General features: G+C 37.1%; 1 protein-coding gene across 1 annotated transcript in view; it reads left to right on the top strand.

Annotated features, from left to right (window-relative positions):
- The window catches only part of ATPsynB (ATP synthase subunit b, mitochondrial), an 85,391-nt gene that overhangs the window by 7,003 nt on the left and 54,586 nt on the right, over positions 1 to 23,802 (top strand). Inside the window, exon 2 of the mRNA XM_090382174.1 lies at positions 11,573 to 11,609. Coding sequence (XP_090238300.1) covers positions 11,573 to 11,609 — 37 coding nt within the window. The remainder of the gene's footprint in view (positions 1 to 11,572; positions 11,610 to 23,802) is intronic.

Raw genomic sequence — 23,802 nt, forward strand, 5'->3', positions numbered from 1 at the left:
AGTTCGGCCCTGGGAATAATGTGCAAGGCTTGTGGGGTAGAATTTTTCTCAGCATGGTCTGTGCTTGTTAACAGGAGAGCCTGTTTTTACAGGAATGGGATACACTTGAATAGACGGGGTGCAAAAATATTTGCTGATGCTATTGAGTACGATGAACATTAAATATTAAGTATGATATAAAATAGCCGGGTGGGTAAAGTGCCTGCCTGGCAACCCAAAGGTCGCGGGTTCGAATCCCGCCTCGGGCTTGGATCAAAGTACTGCAAAAACCTTGGGAAGTGCATTATAGCCACAGAAGCCAATGTGGCAACAACTACCAAAAAAAAAAATATATATATATATATATAAAAACATTAAATATTAAGTATGAAGAACACGTTGGTCTGCTAACTTTAAGGAGATAGGCATGTTACTTTGACAGCAATCTGGCTACACAAAAATGCCTTGTTTTTTTGTGCAAGTGGGACAGTTGGTCAAGGAGTAAGCACTGGACTGTCAAGGTCTGTCCAAAAAGGCGCCTCCGTAGCCAGGTGGGCAGGAGCAGCAGTGCGTAGTACACGCTTCTTGATTAGACCGGAGTTCGAGCACGTGACCACCAAATACGGAGGATGTGTAAAGGTCAGGGAATGACCACCGCATATCCCCGGAGCAATATGGCCTTAGATGCTAATGCTCTTAAAAACCAAATAGCAAACAACAACTGTCCAAAAAATGGCAGTTTGTTGCTTGGATCAAAGAACATAGTTCATAAACTCCAAAACTTCCCTGCTTTCACCCTTGCACATCAAACCTGGTTTTATGAAACAGTTTGTGAAAGTGTTACCTCAGGTAGGTCCCTGCTTCAGCTACCTTTGTACAAAATTCCCATCAATCACCCAAGAGAAGCTAAAACAGAGCATTTTTGTTGTACCTCAAATTTGCAAACTGACGAGGGACCAAGATTTTGTGGGAACTAAGAATAAAAAGAGAAAAACAGAAATGGATCAGCTTTAGGTCTGTTGTTAAGAACTCCTTTGTCAACAGCAAGGATCCAGACTACAAGAATATAGTTGAAAATATGTTGGCGAACTTCATAACTGGGCTGCAAGATGAGTGTCCAGGTACATTTTTGTACACATTGACTACTTGCCAGAAAATCTAGTAAGTGTTAATAAAGAACAGGGTAGGAGGTTTCACCAGAAAATGAAAGACATGGAGTTGAATACCAGGGCAGAAATGTCAACATGGTTGCTGACTATTGCTGGATGCTGAAGAGGGACTAAAGTAGAATGAACTAAAAGAAAATCAAAGAAACGAAAATTCATCCCATAAGATCAGTTTTTAAAATTAGAGTCAAGTGTTCATTGTAGATTTTACCACAATGCCCTTTTTAATAGTGTTTTCAACATGTTTTTAAATATAAAATTTTGATAAAAGTAACATTTTGTTTTAATTTCGGTACAAATTCTGGCAAAATTAATAAAAATTTGTGAAAAATCAAATTTTTTTTTGAAGAAACCTGACATGATGGATACGAAAGGAAGTAAATTTTTATATCAGCATTAGAAAATAATTCAGAAACATACTTTTCTGAGAAAACAAAGTGAAATTTTTTCAATATGTAGTGTTCTTAATGCCTGAAGGATCATTGCTGATAATCAGGCCAAAGTATTGCTTTCTCTTGTTGCCTTTCTAACATGCTATTATAGAAAACTAATGCTATTATAAAATAAATCACAAAAAAGTTTTGTTACTGTGTGTGAAAAAAAGATTATCAAGTCCATGTGAAGACAGTTCATTTCTGTCTGTATGAACAAAATGAAAATAACACAAAGGGTCCACTGGGTCTAGTCAGTATCTGGAAAGTACCCCATTTTAAGACATTCTGATATACTGGCTCACTCCTTGTTTGTACAGTTGTTCATTTTATTCATCACAATCATTAGGTGTATAACACAATTCCTACTCACCTTTTTATTTTCCTAGTTCTTATATCACACTAAACTGATTCAACATTGCACTAGCCACCCATGTCAACTGGCTGCCTCTCGTTGATTTTATGTGCTTCTAAACTAGAGCATAACCTCACCCTTCTGTTCTTTTTTTGTATAGCTTGTACTCCCATATTCAAAATCTGAGTCCCTTATATCTCAGTGACACTGTTTCTGATAGTGCCATGATATCTGCATTTGATGACTTGACTGCTACTTCAAATTCATCCAATTTATTTACTATGATCGTAGTGTTAGTGCACATGCAGGTATTTTTTACTATTATTAACCCTAACACAGCCCTTGTATGAGGGACCCCATCAGCTCTTTAATGCCACACTAAACTGCACTATACCTGCATATGCACTAATACTAGGAGCATAGTAAATAAATTTGAAGTAGCGGTCAAGTCATCAATCCCCAATCTTTACTTCTTTCCAGGCTGCTGTACATTCCACTAGAAGCAGTGCAAGAATCACCTTCACCTCTGCTTATATCTGCTGTTAATCTATTAGCCTGTTTACCCCCCTTTCCAGGCTAGCAGTTTTCTGATCCACCTAACACTGCGTCTATAGCTTCGGCAAATATTGTTGCACCCTCCTACTTAACTGTATCCCATCCCTATAGAAACAGTCTCTCCTATGAATGCCCACACTCCCCTTTTAACAGTAATTAACAATCCCAGGTGTTGTTAATTACTGTTGCATCTGTGGATAGGTGAGATTGATGGCTTTATCTACATAAGGAGGGGAAACACACTTTTTATTTTATTTGTTATCATTAATTATTATTTCATGTTTTTTTGGCTGATTTAGCAAAATGCCTGTGGCTTTCTTGCACTTATATTGCTGATACCAAAGCTCTTTATACCATGGCCTTCCACCTCAAGGCATTAAAAAAATTACTGTGTTCATGTTTGTGACTGGTTTAGCAAAAGCCTGCGGCTTCCTTGTGTTTATATTACTGATACCACACCTTTTTATACACTATGGTTTTAAATTTACCCCAGGTTTTGTTAAGCCACCCCTCTTCACCTCAAGGCTTAAGCATTGAGTGGTGATAAAAAGGGCTGTGTGTGTGTGTGTCAAAGAATCACTATAAAAGTAACTGATAAAAGTAAACATTGCTGTAACTGAAAGGGAAAATCAACTATTGTATTTTCTGCAGTATGTTACTTTTCACGGTAGATTTTAATAAATTAGAGGACCTGTTTGAGATTATATATTAATAGTTTCCCCACTGCCTCACCTGAACTAGAGATTAAAAAAAAAAAAAAAAATATACACACACACACACACACACACACACACACACACACACACACACACACACACACACACACACACACGTATATATCAGTGAAATGCCAATTTGCGTGGGGTCATTTTTGTAAGTGTCCCATCAGACATCTACCTCAGGAGGAGAGGAGAGAAATAAGCTATGTTTTATCTTATTAGCATTAGTAGAGGCATATGATGCAAGAAAGCAAAGTTATGCAGCATCAGCCAAAAAAAAAAAAAAAAACCACTTCCACTTCACCCCTCCATTTGTTTGAAATACCTGTCCAGCTGAGCCTTAAATTTATTTAGGCTATCAACTTCCACGACAAGGGATGGAAGTCTGTTCCACCAATCAACCACCCATTGGCTAAAGGCAAATTTCCGCACGTCTATCCTACATCTGTCTTTCCTCAATTTGAATTTATGCCCTCTCAGGTGATTATTCTGAGCAAGAGGAAGAATTCCATCAGCATTGAGCATGCTCAAACCATTCAAGGCTTTATACACCTCTATCAGATCACCTCGCTGGTGCCTAGTCTCCAGACACTATAATTTGCAAAACTTAAGCCTTTCTTCGTAAGAGTACCCCTTTCTTCTCTGTACTCGTTCCAGCAGCTCTACATCCTTCTTGAAATGAGGCCTCCAGACCTGTATACAGTACTCAAGGTGTGGCCTGACCATTGCCTTATACAAGGGAATAATCACCTCCTTATCCCTGCTAGCAAAATTCCTGTATATCATTGACAAGCCACCATGAGCTACTCTTGCAGCCCGTCTGCACTGCTCAGAGAACTTCATATCTGCCTGCACAATTACCCCAAGGTCCTTTTCATTCTCTACCACTGTCAGTGTAGTACCATAGAGTTGATACGTTGCTCTGGAGTTGCTGTTTCCCATATGTAGTACTTTACATTTGTCAATGTTAAACTTCATTTGCCATGCTCAGCCCATCTGCTCAACCTTTCCAGATCCTGTTGCAGCAGCATAGTGTCAGTAGTGTCCTTGACAATCCTGCCAACCTTTGTATTGTCTGCAGACTTGGACATTAAGCTTGATATACCATCATCAATATCATTTATAAATACAGAAAACAATAATGGACCCAACACTGAACCCCGAGGGACTCCACTAATAACATTAGTCCACGATGAGCAGTGTCCATTGATTACCACGCTGTTTTCTCCCCCTCAACCACCCCTTTATCCATAGCAGCAATTTGCCTCCAATGCCACACTGCTCCAATTTGTGCAGCAGTCTTCCATGTGCAACAGTATCAAAAGCCTTTCTAAGATCCAAGTATATAATATCGAAGTTATTCCCTGCATCCGGTTCTTTTGTGACTGCATCATAGTATCAAATTAGTCAGGCAAGACTTCCCCTTAACAAAACCATGCTGTGTCTGAGCTATAACTGAAGTCTTGTCTAGATGATCCTGCAGTGCTTCTTTAACCAGTGCCTCCATTAATTTTCCTGGAACAGAAGTTAAACTCACAGGTCTATAATTACTCGTGTCGGCCTTTGATCCTCTTTTGTGAATTGGGGTCACATTTGCACTTCTCCAGTCTGTGGGTACCTCCCCTGAGTCCAAGGAAGCTCTCATAATTATGGCTAAGGGTTTGCTTACTTCCTTTGCTGCCTCCTTTAATATAACTAGATAGATCCCATCCATTACAGTAAACCCCTGCTATTCGCGGGGGTTACGTTCCTGAGAAATGTCGCGAATACAGAAAACGCGAATACTGAGTTATGGCTCCCATAGTAATAAAGGGGTTCCATTCCAAAGTATGAAATATATAAGAAAAACTAGTCTAAAATTTTGTCTATGTACGTATTATACGTACCTTCATAATATGACTATGTGCATAGACAGTACATAGTGAAATGCAAGCATAAGGTATATAAATGTAATATTTATTAGAAATTTCAAACAAATCTTTCAAACCAGTGCCTTTGCTAGCAAAAAAACTTATCCCGCCAGTGCTATCACCAGTTTCGCTAAAGTGTTGATAAAGGAGTTTTGCTTTTTCACGAATGATGAGCGAACTTAACGGAATTTTATTTTGAGTTCGGTCTTTTATCCACAGATTTAAAGCTTTTTTCATTTTTTTTCTAATTTAACATCACGAGTTACAGAGCAAATTTTTCAAGCAATTAGCGCGTTTTCATGGACACTACGGCAGATTTTTTCTTCCGATTTTTTGATTGATCGTACCGTTGACTCATTGATTTTATAATGTTTTGCCACTGAAGAGACACTTTCACCATTCACCATTAGAAATTTTGTCTAATAACTCAATTTTATTCACTAATGTCATCACCTTCTTTCACATTTCCCTTGTTATTCATAGCCATATTTTTGTATGGGTAAAAAAGAACTTGTCCACAATAAAGGCACTTTCTTCCGTTAACACACTCGGAAAAGTCTGTTTTACACTGCAAAACGGTAGATTTATCACTTTTGTAAGCATATCAATTTATAAATTGATAAATTTATTCAATTTATAAGCATATAAATTAAAAGCAAACGACCAACCCTTCCATGACAAGCGCATAACACATACTGAACAAGGATTAGCGAGAAACATCCACGCCTGCGATTTTGTCACCCCCCCCACCTACTGAACGCTGTTTTGACTGGGAAAGATCATTTTAGCCACGCCCATGTTTTTTTATGCCGGAAAATATTCACGGCGCTTTAAAATTCACATTTTTTAAAGTTTCATTTTATGTTAAATCAGCGATCGCGAATACAGATACCGCAAATAACGGGGGTTTACTGTATTTCTAGGAAAAAAAAGACTATTCAGTCCACAAAGACAGTTCATTATTTCTGGCTGCATTAACAAAATGAAAATAATGCAAATTTTGTTGTCACAAAAGAAAATTTGATATATGATGACATAATTTGTTAAATAAGGACATTTCTTCCATGTTGATGCATATGGGTGGAAAGTAATGGAGACAATGTGGTGAACAGATATATAGAAAAGAATAAGTGGGCACCTATGATCGTGCATTTTTTAGATAGCTAGAGGCATAATTAAATAATTAATAGGCATTATCTACTAATAATTCGAATGATATAACTGAATGAAATAATTGTAATGGCATAATTCAAATACAAAATGAAAATAATACAAGGTCAGTAACACAAATTAGGCCTCCGCAAAATAAATTTTCATTTATGATGACATAATTTGTTTAATAATGATATTTCTTGCATGTTGATGCAAATGGGTGGAAAATAATGGAGAGGATGTGGTGGACAGGTATATGGAAGAGAATAAGTAAACAGATATATGCAACAATTGTAAAGCAGTTATTGATCATTCCAAACTAGGTTTCGAACAGGCTAAGAGTAGAAAACTTGCTTCTTGTCCAAATGGTAGTTTGGACAAGAAGCAAGTCTTGCCAAAGCTATTGGCTGCACCTTTTGCCCATCTCTGTTCCCACTAGGGCTTGCTAACCGGTTTTATAAACCGGTTAAATCCGGTTTTCATATTGAGTTGTTAAAACCGAAACCGAGCTTCTAAAACCGGATTCGAATTTTTTTTTAGTTAGCCCTCAAATATAGTTTTTTGTTACGCACATTTTCTTTTGTTTGTTCGTTTATATGGATCTTTCAACTGCTTTATGTTTTAAACATGTTTTTTATTTTATTTTATTTTAAGATACGAATCTCATGGGCAAGTGGCCCAAATCTAGGAGGGGTACCTTTTATCTTCCCACCTGTATCTTTTGAAACTTGCCTCGTTTAGACTCTTCATTCAGTGCTTGTGGGAGTGACGCATAGTATTGTGCCTTTGTTATCTTCAATATTTTTATTTAAAATTGTCGGTGATATAAATTCCTACTAATTAATATTTATTACTCTTAATATGTCTAAGATGAAATCAAATGTATGGAATTATTTTGCTCGAAAAAGCAAAGATGAAGCACAACGTTCGAAATGTCAGAAGATAATGAAGTCGTCTGGAGGATCTACATCATCTTTGATGTTGCATTTAAAGAAAATGCATCAGATTGACATTAAACAAGATAACAGTGAACCTTCCGTAAAAATCGTAAGAACATTAGAAAACTTTATCGTTAAAAAATCTATGGAAGAAGAGATTTCAAAATTAGCTGCTTTAGATGGATTTTCTTTTAATTCAATTGCCAAGAGTGAGTTTATACAATCAAGCCTTTACCTTCAGAGAAATAAATACAATAAATTACCACCAGCCTCAGTGAATGGAATTATCATAAAACTAAGAAAGAAGAACTCATTCAACATTTCAAAATTCATTGGTTTCGGGTGCACGGTATTCATCGACTCTAGACGAATATACGTCTATTCAAAATAAAAGGTATATGAATATAAATGTGCATTCAAAAGACAATCATTGGTCGTTAGGTCTTATTGAGATTAATGGTTCACTTGATAGCAGAAGAACTGAGCAAATTGTGAATGGACACTTGAAGGAATTTGGTTAAAACTTGGATGACGATATTGTTGCCTGCATCACCGATGGAGCAGCAATGATGATTAAGTTTGGCAAGAAAATTACGCCTAATCATCAACAATGTATAGCCCATTGTATACATCTGTCAGTTATAGATGTACTTTATGAAAAAGCAATCAGTTATGGTGCGACAGTCTCTGAGTCTCCCAAAGACAATGAAGAAAATGAAAATAATGAAGAAAGTAGTGATGATGAAGAAGTTGAAGAAACAGCAAGGCATGCTTTATCAAACCGACTTTACCGATGAGCTCATTTATTTCTTCAATCCAATGGCCAATATTGCACAAACTATTAACATATTGTTAATAGTTTGTGTTAATAGTTTTTGCAAGCTTTTTCGAAAATCGCCTACCAAAAATGACATATTACAAAATTTTGTTAAAGCAAAATTTAATGGGAAAGAATATAAACTTATATTAGATTGCAAGACTAGATGGGATAGCACATTCTATATGATTGAGAGATTTTTGAAATTGAAAAATTGCATTCCAAATGCTCTATGTGCAGTACTGTCAACTGAAGCTGTGTCTGACGATGACTGGAAAACACTTGAATTGCTATGTGAAACTCTGCGACCAGTTGAAATGATTCTGAAGGCTATAACCTCAGAAGATACAGACTTACTTAAAGCAGAGTCTTCAATAGAATTTCTGCTTGCTAAGCTTTATACAGCAGAAACCCCATTTGCTTTAAAGTTTCACCAAAGCCTTTTGCAGCGTTACAATGCAAGACGAAATTGCCAAACTGTGGCTTTGCTGAGTTATCTACACAACCCCAAAAAGTTTAGGAAAGAAGATCAGGTTCAAGAACTTTTGATTTTCCAAGTAAGCAAGTTTTGAAAAAGCATGCTGAAGAGATTTATCAGAGATTATTTGCAAAACATTCCGAAGGAGTCTTAGCGTTGCATGAAGAAACTGAAAATAAACGAACTGTTCTTTTAGAAGAAAACAAAGACTCATCTAGTTCCAATGTCGGAGATACACTCATGCGAGAGTATGATAGTGTAATAAAGAGATTAACTGAAGAGCCTTCAAAATATCCGAGTGAATTGGAAATCAGCAAAGAATTTAAAATTTTGGAGGCGACTAGCAGTAGAAGTGAAAAGCTAGAGAAAGTTTATAGAGCACTGCTGACCATTAAACCAACAAGTGTCCAATCTGAGACAGTTTTCGATCACTGGTCTAACACAAAAATAAGGTCAAGTCTATCAGGAAAAATGCTTAATATACTGCGTTTTTTAAAGGACCATTTTCAGAAAAAATCTGAGCAATAAATAGTCAAGTAATTTCCCCAAGCTGTTTATTTTTATTTATTTATTATTATTATTATAGGGCTTATTATTTTTTTGTATAATCTTAAGCTGGTTACCTTTTTGGAGCATTTTAATTTTTTTATTATTTTTTTTACTATAAGAGGTGATAGATTTTGTTTAAAAGATTTGATTATGATTTGTACAATCTACCCAAGATAAAATAAATACTTGTGTTATAAGTTTTTAATTATTTTCCCTAAGTCTGAGAAAATCGGTTTTAAAACCGGTTTTAAGAATAAACTTCGGTTAAACTCGGTTTTGAAATTTCTCGGTTTTATGCAAGCCCTAGTTCCCACCTCTGTCAAAAACAGATGGTTCTATTGCCATTTCAGCCAAAGATAAAGCTGACCTGCTAGCATTCTATATTTCTTCCATCTCATGTATTAATGATCTTGGTAAACCCTCTACCATTGTCAGTACTCCATTCAGTGCCTCCTGTGGTCTTCCGTCAAAAGGATGTCAGAAGGATTTTGAACAATCTCGATGCTAAGAAAGGTCCAGGTCTCGATGGTATTTCTCCACTTGTTCTCAAAACCTGTGTTCCTGAACTTACTCCTGTTCTTTGTCGTTTTTTTTTTTTTTTTTTTAACTTTCTTATTTGAAAACTTGTTTTCCCTTCTGCTTGGAAATTTGCTCATCTAACTAGTTCCTAAAAAGGATGACAAATCCCACAAATCCCAATGCATTACTTCTATTCTTTCTAAAGTAATGGAGAAATCTAGTAATTGCCAATTCTTTAACTATCTAGAAAACTTCCATCTGATCAATGATCGTCAGTATGGACTCCATCAGTGTCGATCCACTGGTGATATCCTTGCTTATGTTACCCACCAATGGAAAAATTCAATGGAAAAGTTTGGTGAAACTGAAGCAGTTGCTTTTGATTGTGTTTGGCATAAAGATTTTCTATAAGGCTTCCATCTTATGGTTTGCCAACTCTTTTATAATTGGGTATCCAGTTTTTTCTCTAACTGCTTACTGCAGGTGATGGTAGATAGCTCTTGGTCTTCTGACTTCTCCATTAATGCTGGCATTCCCCGAGTTTAGTTCTTTCTTTCACATTTTTCCTCTTGTATATTAATGACCTTCTTCCACTGACCAGAAATCTTATCCATAGTTTTGTTGATGATAGCACATTGCATTCCACCTTGCAGTCTGAGAAACCTTGTACTGCACACACACACATCTTCAACTTCTCGAATATCCACTAACAATTCCTGAAATGCTGATCTTCAGGTAATTCTCTAGTTGGGGAAAGATAGCTTAATTAATTTCAATCTGTCTAAAACTCAGTCCTGTCTTATACCTTGCAAAAAGGATTTTTCTTCTTCTATGCCTATCTTCAATGATATTCTGATTTCCATGCAAGATCTTATATCTCTATTGGGGATTACCCTGACTCCTAATCTCTCTTGGCATAAGCACTTTACAAATATTGCTTCCTCTGCATCTAAAAAACTGGATTTTCTCTTTCACTCTCAATATTTTTTTTCTTCCAAACAGCTGTTCATTCTGTATGAATCACAAATCCAACCTACCATGGAATATTATTCCCACATCTATGGCGGTGCCTCCCCCCCAAAAAGCTCTCTCAGGCTTCTAGATTCCATCCAAAAGAGTGCAGTTAGGCTAATTAATGACTAATCTGTAGCAGTGTCTCTCCACTCTCAGTCTCATGGATGTTCTGTTTCTGCTACCTGCCTTTTCTATAGACACTTCCACGGGCACTGTTCTTCTGAATTGGCTTCTATAATTCCCGCTGTCTGTTCCAAAGTAGTTCGAACACGTGCCACAATCAGTCAGCACCCATTTACTGTCCAACTTCAAACTCACAGGACCAACTTTTCTTCTTCATTTATTCATTCAACTTCTGTTTTCTGGAGCAACATTCCTTCATACATATTTCTTGAAAATTATAGTCTGCAGAAATTCAAGTCTCGTGTCAAAAAGTATCTTTCATCTTCTGAACCTTCAGCTCATGTATGGTACAAAGTGAAATAAATAAAATAAAAATTTAAGAGAAAAGTGGAAAAGAATAAGTAAGCGACTATGAACATGTACATTTTAGATAGTGAATGGGCATAACCAAATAATTAGTAATTGTGAGCTTTTCAATAATCAAATGATTAATATCGAGTTAGTACTAGGTGAATAAGTACTAATCACCTAGCTACTAAATGATATAACTGAATGAAATAATTGTAATGGTATAATCAGATTTTATCCTTTGAGTGATATAAGTGAATGATATAATTGAATGATTTTCATAACTGAATCAGTCATTCTGGTGATATAATTAGACATAATCAAATTTTTTACTGTGACTGAAATAATTATGATATCAAGTTTTAACTGACTATTATTGTGTTTTGCTTTCAATTAAAAAAAAAATTCTCGGTAAAAAGAAAATTCAGATCTTGCTTTTTTTTATGACTTTTGTATTATTTTGTAATTGTATAGTTTTATTAACTTTTTTTTTTTTTTTTTTTGCTTCTCTTTTTTTAGCTAACACCATTTTCTGGTCCCGATTAGGATACTTCAGGTAAATTTTAAACGTCTTTTGATTGTCTTTGAAGTGTTTCTGTGAGAATATTTGAAAATTATATTAATTATGTTGGTTTAATTTTGAAATTTATTTGATATTTTTTTAATTATACAGTTTGCATGCTTATGTAAAATAGCTTGCATTCAAATATGGATATTAATTAGGAGCAACAATTTTGAATAATACAAAAAAAAAAATTCCATTTTTTGTCATCAAATATAGTTTGAACAGAATATCAAAAATTTCACTTAATGCATCATACTAGGCAAATCATATTTTATCCATACAGGTGAGTGCATTTTTGTGAAATTCATCTATTCTGATAGGGAATTATTATTTTATAATCTTTTGACTTATGTGCCTAAAATGAGAGTGTTTTAGAGTCTGTTGGGTATCTGCAGTTTTGAAATTGAAATTGTAGCAACCCCCCGGGATGAACTGGTATTAGTATTAAAATGGCATAATAATATATGGAAGTAAACTTATTCTGAATATGCCAAAAAAAAAACCCTCCCTTGTATTATTGCCATTGTTAAAAAGTGCCATCCAGTTCATCCTTGAATTTTTGCCAAACTTTTGCCTTGGTTTGGCTGCCATCCTTGCAGTCAACTTTTCCAACTTCACAATGTGCTGCCAAAGAGCAAATTCCATAGGATCTATCTAGCCTACTGTTACTCCCTAATATTTTTACTGTATTGGCCTCTGGTTCTTGCCTCACTCATCAGTGAGAATAATTTTCCTCATTCATTCCCCCCCCCCCCCCTTTTCGGGGCATTTTTTTTTTTTCTCATTTGAAAACCCCAAACACGAGATACTTGCTGACATTAGACTTGAACTTCTGTAGATTGTAAATTTTGGGATATACATATTAAGGAAGGTTTTTCCAGAATACGGAAGTTGAATGAATCAATGAGGAAGAAGAAAAGTTGGCTCTGTGAGTTTGAAGTTGGACAGTAAATGGATGCTGACTGGATGCAGCACATGTTCAGACTGGTTTGGAAGAGAGGGGGGAATTATAGAAGCCAATTCAGATTAATGACTCGACTCTGTTAGAGACGAGTCATTAATTTACTTAACTGCCCTCTTTTGAATGGAATCTAGAAGCCTGAGAGAGCTTTTGGAGTCACCACCATAGATGTGGAAACAATATTCCATGGTAGGTTGGATTTGTGATTCATACAGAATGAACAGCTGTTTGGAAGAAAAGAAATACTGAGCGTGAAAGTGAAAACCCAGTTTTTTAGATGCAGTGGAAGCAATATTTGTAAAGTGCTTATGCCAAGAGAGATTAGACATCAGGGTAATCCCCAATAGAGATATATATCCTTGCCTAGAAATTTGAGTGTCATCAAAGATAAGCATAGCAGCAGAAGAATCCTTTTTGTGAGATATAAGACAGGACTGAGTTTTAGATGGATTGAAATCAACTAAGTTATCTTTCCCCAACTAGAGAATTATCTGGAGATCAGCATTTAAGGAATTGTTAGTGGATATTCGAGAAGTTGATGGTTTGTGCAGGACAAGGTTTCTCAGACTGGAAGGTGGAATGCAATATGCTATCATCAGCAAAACTATGGATAGGATTTCTGGTCAGTGGAAGAAAAGTGTGGGAGAAAGAACTGAACCTTGGGGAATGTCATCATTAGTGGAGAAGTTAGAAGACCGAGAGCTATCTACCATCACCTGCAGTGAGCGGTCAGAGAGAAAACTGGGTACCCAATTACAAAAACAATTAGCAAACCATAAGATGGAATCTTATATGGAAAATATTTATTTATACCAAACACAGTCAAAAGCCTTTGAAATTTCAAGAGTGGATTGACACTGGAGTCCATACTGATGATTGTTAACGAGATGGAAGATTTCTAGATAGTTAGAGTTAGCGATTACTAGATTTCTCCATTACGTTACTTTAGAAAGAATAAAAGTAAGTGTATTGGGATGATAATTGGATAGGTGGGATTTGTCGTCCATTTTAGGAACTGTCTGGATATGGGCAAATTTCCAAGCAGAAGTGAAATCAAGTTTTCAAATAAGAAAATGAAAAAAAAAAAAATGACAGAGAACAGGAGTAAGTTCAGGAACACGGGTTTTGAGAACAAGTCGAGAAATGCCATTGAGATCTGGACCTTTCTTAGCATCGAGTTTGTTCAAAATCATTCTGTCATTATTTTGACGGATGACCACAGGAGGCATTGAATGAGGTGTACTGGCAATGGTAGATGGTTTACCATGATCATTTATACATGAAATGGGAGAAATGTAGAATGCTAGCAGCTCAGCTTTATCTTTGGCTGAAATGGCAATAGAACCATCTGTTTTTAACAGAGGTGGGAATAGAGATGGGCAAAAGGTGCAGTCAATAGTTTTGGCAAGAGACCAGAATGCTCGACTACCATTTGAACAAGAAGGAAGTTTTCTACTCTTAGCCTGTTTGAAACCTAGTTTGAGATGATTAATTACTGCTTTACAATTGTTGCTTATATCTGTTTACTCTCTTCCATATACCTGTCCACATATACCAGCTCATTTCGCAGATCATATCATTTTGCATTCTTGTAATGCCAAACATCACAAAGTTGAAAGTGGCCACTGGAGGAAGACTACATTTTAGAAGGGACCATCACCAAGTTGTGATCTTTGATGCCTATAGGACCTCTCACCTCAACCTTTTACTTAGAAGGGCTGTTTGTGAAAAAACAAGTGTATTGGCTGTGTGGTTGGGATTATCAGGTATTCAGATAGGTAAATGAACATTCTGTGCGAGGTCATTAGTAATTGCAAAAGCTTCAACATCTTGACCAGCTGGGTCTGTGTGACTAGAAAATGGAAGCCAGCTGGAGTTGTGAACATTAAAATCACCAAAAGAATGACCTCACTGTTAGCAAATTTGGACTGGAGAAAGTCAAGTTTCAAAGAGAGGAAGTCAAAGAGTACCAAGTAATTAGTAGAGTTGGGAGAGAATGATAGAGGTAACTGATGAATTTGACAGAATGTAGTAAAGAGATTTTAAGCCAGAGAAGATCGAAAAGAGGAGATTTAAAATTACTATATCTCTGACAGGGATTATCAGAATGGACATATGCACACCACGTACCACTTTTGAAGCAGAAGGAATCATACAGCAAATTTATTCAGATAGCTGAGATGAGCAGTGGTTTAATCAATCAATAACTGGGATTCTGCCAGAAAAAGTACATGGAATTTGGTAGACTGTAAGTATAAATGGACATTATTGTGATGGGAACTGAGACCACCGATCTTTTTGAAATGAACGAGGAAGTGTTTGGGAGGTTTAGATGTTTTTCACAGGTAAGTTTGTTCTGTTAGTTTGATAATTCAAATGTACAGTGGATTCCGGTTATTTGGGCCACCAGTTAATCGGGGCAGCCGCTTATTTGGGGCAAATCTTAAAAAAACAGAAACCAGTCGAGAAAATAGCCAGGGCAATTTACTTCGCTTAATTGGGACAGCATGCCATTTAATCGGGGCAGGAGATCGCAGCACTGGAGATTACCCTACAATTGTCTCCGACGGTACCACGTGGTTCGGTCGAAATTCTGGAGGTCACAACCATAAAACAATAAAAACAATTAGCAGTCACCTGTTTATTGGGCTTTTCTGTTAGTGAAATCTATCATAAACGGACAGTAAACTCAATCTTATTGAATTTGCGATAATACCGACAGCTGGAATTCTGTGGGTTATTATGGTGAAATGTGTTTACACTTCCATGAAATCTTCAATCATATAAAAAAATTAATTTTCAGATCTTGTCTTCATTCCTATTTTTAAAGCTTTGTAACTCGTTACTTCGTTCTCACTTCGCATATTGTGTTACTTGCAATTTGTGTGTGCTTTGTTATTGATTGCTTATCTTTTTACTGTTTTAAACTTTAACCCCCACCCACAAATGTCAGTGAACAGAAATGTCAACTAGTTCGTATGTACATATTACAGTATGTATTAATTATTCCGATTATCACATATATTCTTCCGATTTTCACATATTTTTTAATTGGTAAGGTAATAAAGGGTAAATTTGTGCTTAATATATCTTTGCTTTTATAGCCTGTGGATAATATTCCTCATATTTTCGCTAATTAGAATTGCCGTTTAATAGAATTAAAATTCAATTCACAAACGTGATCACAATGACCGGCGCTTATTGCACATCGTATAGTGAACGGTACTTTTCTATGTTGAGTTCGTTGTACAGTGAACCAATTGTAAAAAGGGGGAGGGGGTACATTGTATTTTTAACTATTTACGTGAAACTTCAGATAATTGGGGCAGCCGCTTAATTGGGCCAAAATGCATTAGTCCCGATGTGTCCCAAATAACCGGAATGGACTGTATTTAGTAGTAAGAAAAGGTGGGGAGGACATACTGTATGAAGTAATGAAATATTTTTGGATATGGCAAGAATATACTCGGCTCCTTGGCTCCTTGAATAATGTGGCCTTGACAATGCTACCCACATATACACTACTCGGGCGACCTCCAATCACTATCTGGCAATGTAGAGGCAGTGATATTTTATACACTAGTTGATCTGGAAGGCTCCTAGAGAGTTACCAATAGGCTTGGCCCAGTGGACAAAATGTGCTGGCCTGCAAACACCATTTCAGAGCTGTACCCTCAAAATATAAGGAAGATTGGATCTCACTATGATGTCCATCATAACCTCAAAAGACATCAATCATACTGCATGATGGAAGAGATGAGGTTGCTGAGCTTTGCTCTGGAGACTAAACATGTGTTCCACCACTTCAAGCCTCCAATAAGCATAGTGGTGTTATGTATTGCACCGGTTGATGAGAGTCTTCTTCCACCCTAGTGTTGCCTGGTAACACAGAGAGCAGCATTCCTCTATGTGATGTGTCCGACACACCTCGACCCCTGCTTTACATCGGTTCTCTGTAGTAGTTCTGGAGAATTAGATATAAAAATTTTATATCTAATTGGTCATTTCGTATTGGTCATTTCCAGTATGCTAGATGCCGTATTTCAGTATTTGCACATGGGGGTTACCCCCATATGCAAATACTGTTATACCCTCCTGGGTTACTAACAGTCTCACCATCGTCAAAGTGAAAACAGAGATTTAGCTCTCATATACCAATCAGACTTTGATAAAATTAGGTCCATTTGACTTGAGTGTTACCTGAATATCAGTTTCATCAGCATTTTATACTCTCAGGTAGCAAGCCCAGCTTGGCATACCGAGAGAATGCATGTGATGATAGCTTTATACATCTTTATACATCTCCCCTCCCCCAAGGTGTCTGTGCTCTGTAGAGCAGTGTGTCTCAACCTTTAGTAGATTGCAGATCATTACTGAGCATTCCCTAATTTAGGTGGAACATCAAAATGTACACTGAGTGATCACTGAATTATGACCACCTACGTAATACTTTGTAGGTCCTCCTTTTGCCCTCCGTACATACAGCAGCTATCCGACGTGGCATTGATTCAACAAGATGTCAGAAGTGTTCGGGAGGTATGGCCAACCAAGCTGTGTGAAATGCGGCTAGCAATGCAGGTATGGAGGTGATTGGTGTATCCAGATGTCTGATATACCTTTCCGTAGTGTTCCACAAGTGCTCTATGGGATTGATATCAGGGGAGTTCAGAGGCCAATCGATATGCTGGAAGTCAGAACTGTGTTCCTCAAACCATTCCTGCACATCAATGCCCGATGGTTCGGCGCATTGTCATCTTGGAAGACACCATCGCCATTCAGGAAAAAAGTGTTACATAGTGGGGTCATCAAGCAGTTGACGATAGCAGAGACCAGTAATATGTTGTTCCACATGCACCAGGGGTCCAAGTTCCTGCCACACCATACAACCGCCTCCACCAGCCTGCACTTTTAATACCATGCATGATGGATGAAGAGCCTTATGTTGTTGATGCCAAATCTGTACATGACCATCCACGGTGTGGAGTAAATAACTTGACTCATCCGACCAGCACACCTTCTTCCAGTCTTCTAACATCCAACTTGCATGCTCTTTGCACCAGGTAAGTCTTTTATTCCTATGAACCTTGGTTAGGAGAGGATGCTGTAGGGGTTGTCTGCTGGTATAGCTCATACGTGCAAGCATGTGATGCATGGTCATGCCAGATATTGTTCTGGGTTGGCCCATGTTGTATTGGGTAGTCAACTCTTCAACAATGCTGCGCCTGTTCGCCTGTATGAATAGTCAGACCCGGCACTCACCTCTGACATCAACTGTTCGCTGACTTTTGCAGTTTTGCCTTCCGGTTATTGTTTGACCATTTTGACGCCTGTCCTGGTACACTTAAACAACAGTGGCTCTTGAACACCCCACCAGTTCAGCCATTTGGGAAATTGAGGCACCAGCTCTTCGAGCTCCCACAATCTGTCCTTTATCAAATAACCCCAGGGGCTCACATCTGGTGAGTATGGGCTTGGCCCACCCAGGGTCCTCAGCTGGATATCATCATTCTTCTCTTTCTTGGTGATTTCCTTCTACTTCTCTCTCTCTCTCTCTCTCTCTCTCTCTCTCTCTCACACACACACACACACACACACACACACACACACACACACAGGGTAACTCAGAAATTTTTTTTGGCTGGTGCAGCATAAGCCTCAGGCTTCCTTGCACCACATGGCTAATAATAATAATAATAAAAGTCCAATAAATCCTTTCTTTAACTCATCACGTTTGGAATTCTACCGAACCACTGACACCTTATATATGCTACGTAGGTCGACTAACTGCACACTCTCCTACCTCACGTGGTCGACGGGTTGCATTCAGTTTTCATAGGGGTGGTCATAATTCAGTGATTACTCAGTGTATGTATATATTTTTGTTTTACATTTTATTATATATAAACATTATATTAGCTTAAGAAAATCTAGAAAATGAACTGAATACAATCTCACTCGTATGTACATGGAAAATAATTGTAAATAAATTATGTAGAAATTTATTCCCCATTATGCAAATCCCAATTGATGAGTAATCACGGAGCACTGGTTGAGAATCGCTACTGTAGACCACATTGTCTTAAGCCCTTCCACGTGGTAAAAATGCTATATCTTTCTTTAGATCTGTCTCTGTACCTGGATACAATATTCAGGGATGGTCTCACTGTTGTCTTATAAGAAGGGCTGATGTCCTCTTTTTCTCTACTTGCAATATTTTGATAAAGCATAGATGAACTGCTCTGTTGCATGTTGATCTTGATGTATTTATCATAATTCCCAACCCCTTGCCATCTTGGACATTCTTTAATTCCTCTCTGCCTAGTGTAAATTACTCACCTGGGTTTCTGTTTCCGAAGGTAACATTGTATTTGGTGGCATTAAATTTTATCTGCCATTTTTTCTAACCACACCTGTAGTTAGAAAGTTTTGTGTCAAACGTTTAATTAAAAAATTGCATTTTTTTTTTTTTTTTTTTTGAGATAACTTTAGTTTTACTTTATACAAATAAAAGTCCATATCATATCATAGAACTGTATCTCTCTGGTACTTTACAAGTTAGCTTGGGCTGTAAGTACATTTCCAGTAAACAAATTACTTTTTCTTGGTTAATTTAAAAAATGTTGACTACAAAATGATTTTGTAATTAACATTGTTTGATACTAAACTATCGAGTTGATCTTAATCCTTTTGTAACAGCATAACTTGATTCTGATATAAAACCAACCTTTATGACATTAGCAAGCTTTTGGCAGCTTCAGTATCATTTAGGAAGATAAGAAATGATAGGTCCAAGTACAGTCAGTTCTGCTATAACACTCATTTTAGAAATGCGAATTTGCTCCAATGTGACTGATATGTTCGGGAACAATGCCAGTATAACATGAGTTTTGCATTGGCTCGTGAGCAATTTCATCTGCAAGTAATACCAGGTAAACACAAAACCTGGCACCAAGCTAAACGTAGCAACCTGCGCTGCAATACATAAAATGTGCACACACAAACCTCAGTTCACCTGCGTGTGTTATCCTACAAGTAAATAAATAAATTTGATGAATTTGAAGTGCTGGTCAAGACATCAAAGGTGGATATTTTTGGGATATCAGAGACATGGGGTCTCACAGATATAAGGAATGTAGAATTGGAATTTGGGGAGTACAATATGTACAGAGAGGATAGACAGGATAGGAAGGAGGACGGGTTATGCTGTTAGTTAAGAAACACACAAAATCTAAGGAAGTGCATCCAGTTGACATAGATGGACAGTGCAATGTTTAGTCGGTTTGGTGTGACATAAGCACTGGGAAAGTGAAAATGAGGGTAGGAGTTTGTAATAGGCCTAATGACTCTGAGTACCATGAACAGTTATACAGAGAAATAGAGTGGACCAGTAAATCAGTGTTTTTAAATGGGGGATTTTTACTTTCCAGATATTGACTGCAACTTGTGGGTTGGTTCCTTGCACACTAGCAAGGCTTTTGTGGATTTATTGGATGATTGTTTTCTACAGCAGTATGTAAGGGAGGCAACCAGAAGGAGTAACACTCTTGATCTGATTATTAGCAGTGATTATTTGTGCATTAAGAATTTCCAGATAAAGGAACCACTAGGTGGTAAAAAGGTAACTACCATCAGGGGTAAATGGAAGGGTTTTTGTTTTTGTAACGGTGACTACAGTTGTCTCAGAGATTTTTTAAGTTCTATACAGCGGGACCAACTGATGATATTACCAACAGCAAATTCTAAATGGGAATCATTCAAGGAAGTAATTTTGGAAGCTACTAGATTTTTTGTTCCAACTAAGAAACTTCTAGATGGATGTCAGATGAACTAATGAGATTCATAGCAGAGAATAAAAATGCATGGAATGCATATAAATTATCAGGTGACACAGAAGCCTGTGGTATATATAAGCTAGTCTATAATCAAGTTACAAAGGAGTTTAGGCAAGTGAAAGCAGATTATGAGAAATCTTTAGGAATGGATGTAAATAAAAACAGAAAAGACTTCTGTACTTAATATAAACTCTAAAAGGAAGGGGATGAATCAGATTGGTCCACTTGATATTGATGGTTCAACTGTTGATGATCCTGCTCAGATAGCAAAAAACTGAATGAGTATTTTGCATCTACATTCACACATGAGGAGTTATTCAGGGAGGGGAATGCCAGAGGTGAATTAAACTCTGGCAGTGAGCTAGATGATTCTGTAATAAAATGAGAGCAAAGTGGAGGAGAGATTTCTGAAGTTAAACATAAGAAATCACCTGGGGTAGGTGGAATCAATCCACTTATATTAAAGGAGGTGGCAAAGAAAGAAAGCAAACCCTTAGCCATAATTATGAGAGCACTTGGACTTAGGGGAGGTCCCCATGGACTGGAGAAGTGCAAATGTATCTCCAATTCATAAAGGGTGATATGAGTAATTACAGACCTGTTCCAGGGAAAATAATGGAGTCGCTGGTTAAAGAAGCATTGCAAGATCATCTAGACAAGACAGCAGTAATAATTCAGACAGCATGGGTTTGTTAAAGGGAAGTCTGACCGATTTGATTGAATTCTATGACGTGGTCAAAAAGGAACTGGATGCAAAAAAAAGATTTTGATATCATATACTTGGATTTCAGGAAAGCTTTTGATACTGTTGCACATGGAAAACTACTGTACAAATTTTAACAGCATTAAGGGCAAGTTGCTACAATGGATAAAAGGATGGCTAGACGGGAGAAGACAGAGAGTGGTTATCAATGGACACTGCTCTTCATGGACTAATGTTATTAGTGATGTTCCCCATGGTTTGTTGTTGGGCCCATTGTTGGTTTGTATGTTTATCAGTGATATTGATGAAGGTATATCAAGCTTAATGTCAAAGTTTTCAGATGATAAAAAGGTTGGGAGGGTTCTTAATGACAATAATGATAGAATGTTGCTGCAACAGGATCTGGAAAAGTTGGGCAGATGGGCTGGAAAGTGGCAATTGAAGTTTAACATTGACAAATGCAAAATACTGCATATGGGTAGCAGTAAACCTAAAGATATGTACCAACTGGGCATTGTTACACTCAGGGTAGTGGAGAATGAAAGAGACCTAGGGTAATTGTGTAGTCAGATGTGAAGTTTTCTGAATAGTGCAGACAGGCTGCCAGAGTAGGTCATGGGGTCTTGTCAATGATATACAGGAATTTTGTGAGCAGTGATAAGGAGGTGATTATCCCCTTGTATAAGACAATGGTCAAGCCATACCTTGAGTACTGCATACAGGTCTGGAAGCCTCATTTTAGGAAGGATGTAGAGTTGCTAGAATGAGTATCGAGAATGGCAACAAGACTGGTGAGGGGAAGAAAGGCTTAAGTTCTGCAAATTGCAGTGTCTAGAGACTAGGCACCTGCGAGGCAATTTGATTGAGGTGTATTAGGCCTTGAATGGATTGAGCAGGCTCAATGCTGATGGGATTCTTCGTCTTGCTCAGATTACCAACCTGAGGGGGCATAAACTGAAAATGAAAAAAGACAGTTGTTGAAAAGATGTGTGGAAATTTTCCTTTAGTCAGTGGGTAGTTGATCACTGGAACAAACTTCCAGTTGTTGTTGTGGAAGTTGATAGCTTAAATAAATTCACTACTGATTAGTGTATAGCATAACAGTTTAATTACTTATCTTAAGTGAACTGCTACATTATATATAGTTAAGTTTAGATTAGGAAAACTCACTAAAGTATTACACAGAGATAAGGTAAAAAATTTATATCTAATTTGCAGCCAAATAAGACAGTGCATTCGTTTAGTAGCATATTGTATTGTTAAACAATAAGTTTTTATCATGTTGGCAGCTGCATATTGTACCACTGTAATTTTTGCTCAGTTAGCTCCAGTGATACCTACTCTAAGCAGAAATGTGCCTGTTAAGATGAAGGTAAACTGCAGCCATTATCAATCCACTGCAGGATGGATGCTTACTCAATAATTCATGCTGCTATCCTTCATTATTTATTATTATAATTATTGTCTACTTATCTTCATTAAAGAAGATGCTGAAAGTGATATCTGCTGGCTCTTATTTACTTCATGCACCTTCAGAAAACGGTGTGATCTCACACACTGTAACTTCTCCAGATATGTTAGCCACTTCAATGTCAGCGTTTTCCTTGTTCTTTATTTTGTACGGTCTATCCTTTAAATTACCCCAAAAAGAAAAAATCACAGGGAATGATGTCTGGAGAATGTGGTGGCCATAATCAGTGACTTATTATTCTTTCACCAAGTACATCTCTCGGTGCATCAAGTGATTGGAGGTTTGCATAGTAGCAGAATGTTGTTGGAAATGTTCATCGAACTTTTTTTTCCCTAGTTCCTTAAAAATGGTTGTAATACAAAATTTGTATATCTCTTTGAGTGAATTATTTTTCTCTAAAGAACACAGGCCTGATTCCACCTTGTACTCAAAGTTCAACCTACGCCCACTTTTACGCCAAAAAGAGCAACTGCATGCAGAAAATATGGGTTTTCTAATCTCCAGTACCTGTTATTTTTACTGTTTTAATCATTCAAATAAAACCATGCCTTGTCCATGAAAAGAAATTACATTTGTGACGTGAACTTAATGGAGCAACCATTTGCAGTAATTAACTCTGGTTGCAAGATCATGTAACTGCAAAGGCTGCACTGCTGTTATTTTGTAGAGTTGCAGTTTTAACCATTTTGTTATTGTTCTCGCAGTACTCTTTATGACTTCTGTTTTTTGTGTAAGGTGCCTAAGAGGTTTACACAGTGAGATAAGCACCAGTTTCATCCAATTTTTCTCCTGTTAATATTCACCAGTTTTGTTAGTTCATTAGCAGTTTGCTGCTCAGTAATACACCTTTGGTTCCCAGTTTATTTACTAAGCAGTGAATTATATTGTGTGGAATGCAGATACCAGGATACTGCCTAAATTCCTCCAGGTATTGCTTGGTAGAATTATGCAGTATGTAATAGTTATACGTGAATATCTGCTGCTCTAGTGTAACATTACCCATGACTAACATGGAAATAAACCCATATAGAACTGGTCACATGTAGCTAGAGCATCATGTGAAAAACTTGTCAAACAATGCATGAAAGTGCTTATGTTGACCATGTGAAAATGCCAGATTGACAGTGTCTGCATGAGTTCATGCAAAAATGCCAACATGCATGAAAAATCGATATGCATTTTTCTTTCAGCGCACAGTCTTAAAAATATCCTTTATT

This window comes from Mastigoproctus giganteus, chromosome 9 (assembly GCF_048544385.1).
Source record: "Mastigoproctus giganteus isolate SK-2022 chromosome 9, ASM4854438v1, whole genome shotgun sequence".
In the NCBI taxonomy this organism is placed as follows: domain Eukaryota; kingdom Metazoa; phylum Arthropoda; class Arachnida; order Uropygi; family Thelyphonidae; genus Mastigoproctus; species Mastigoproctus giganteus.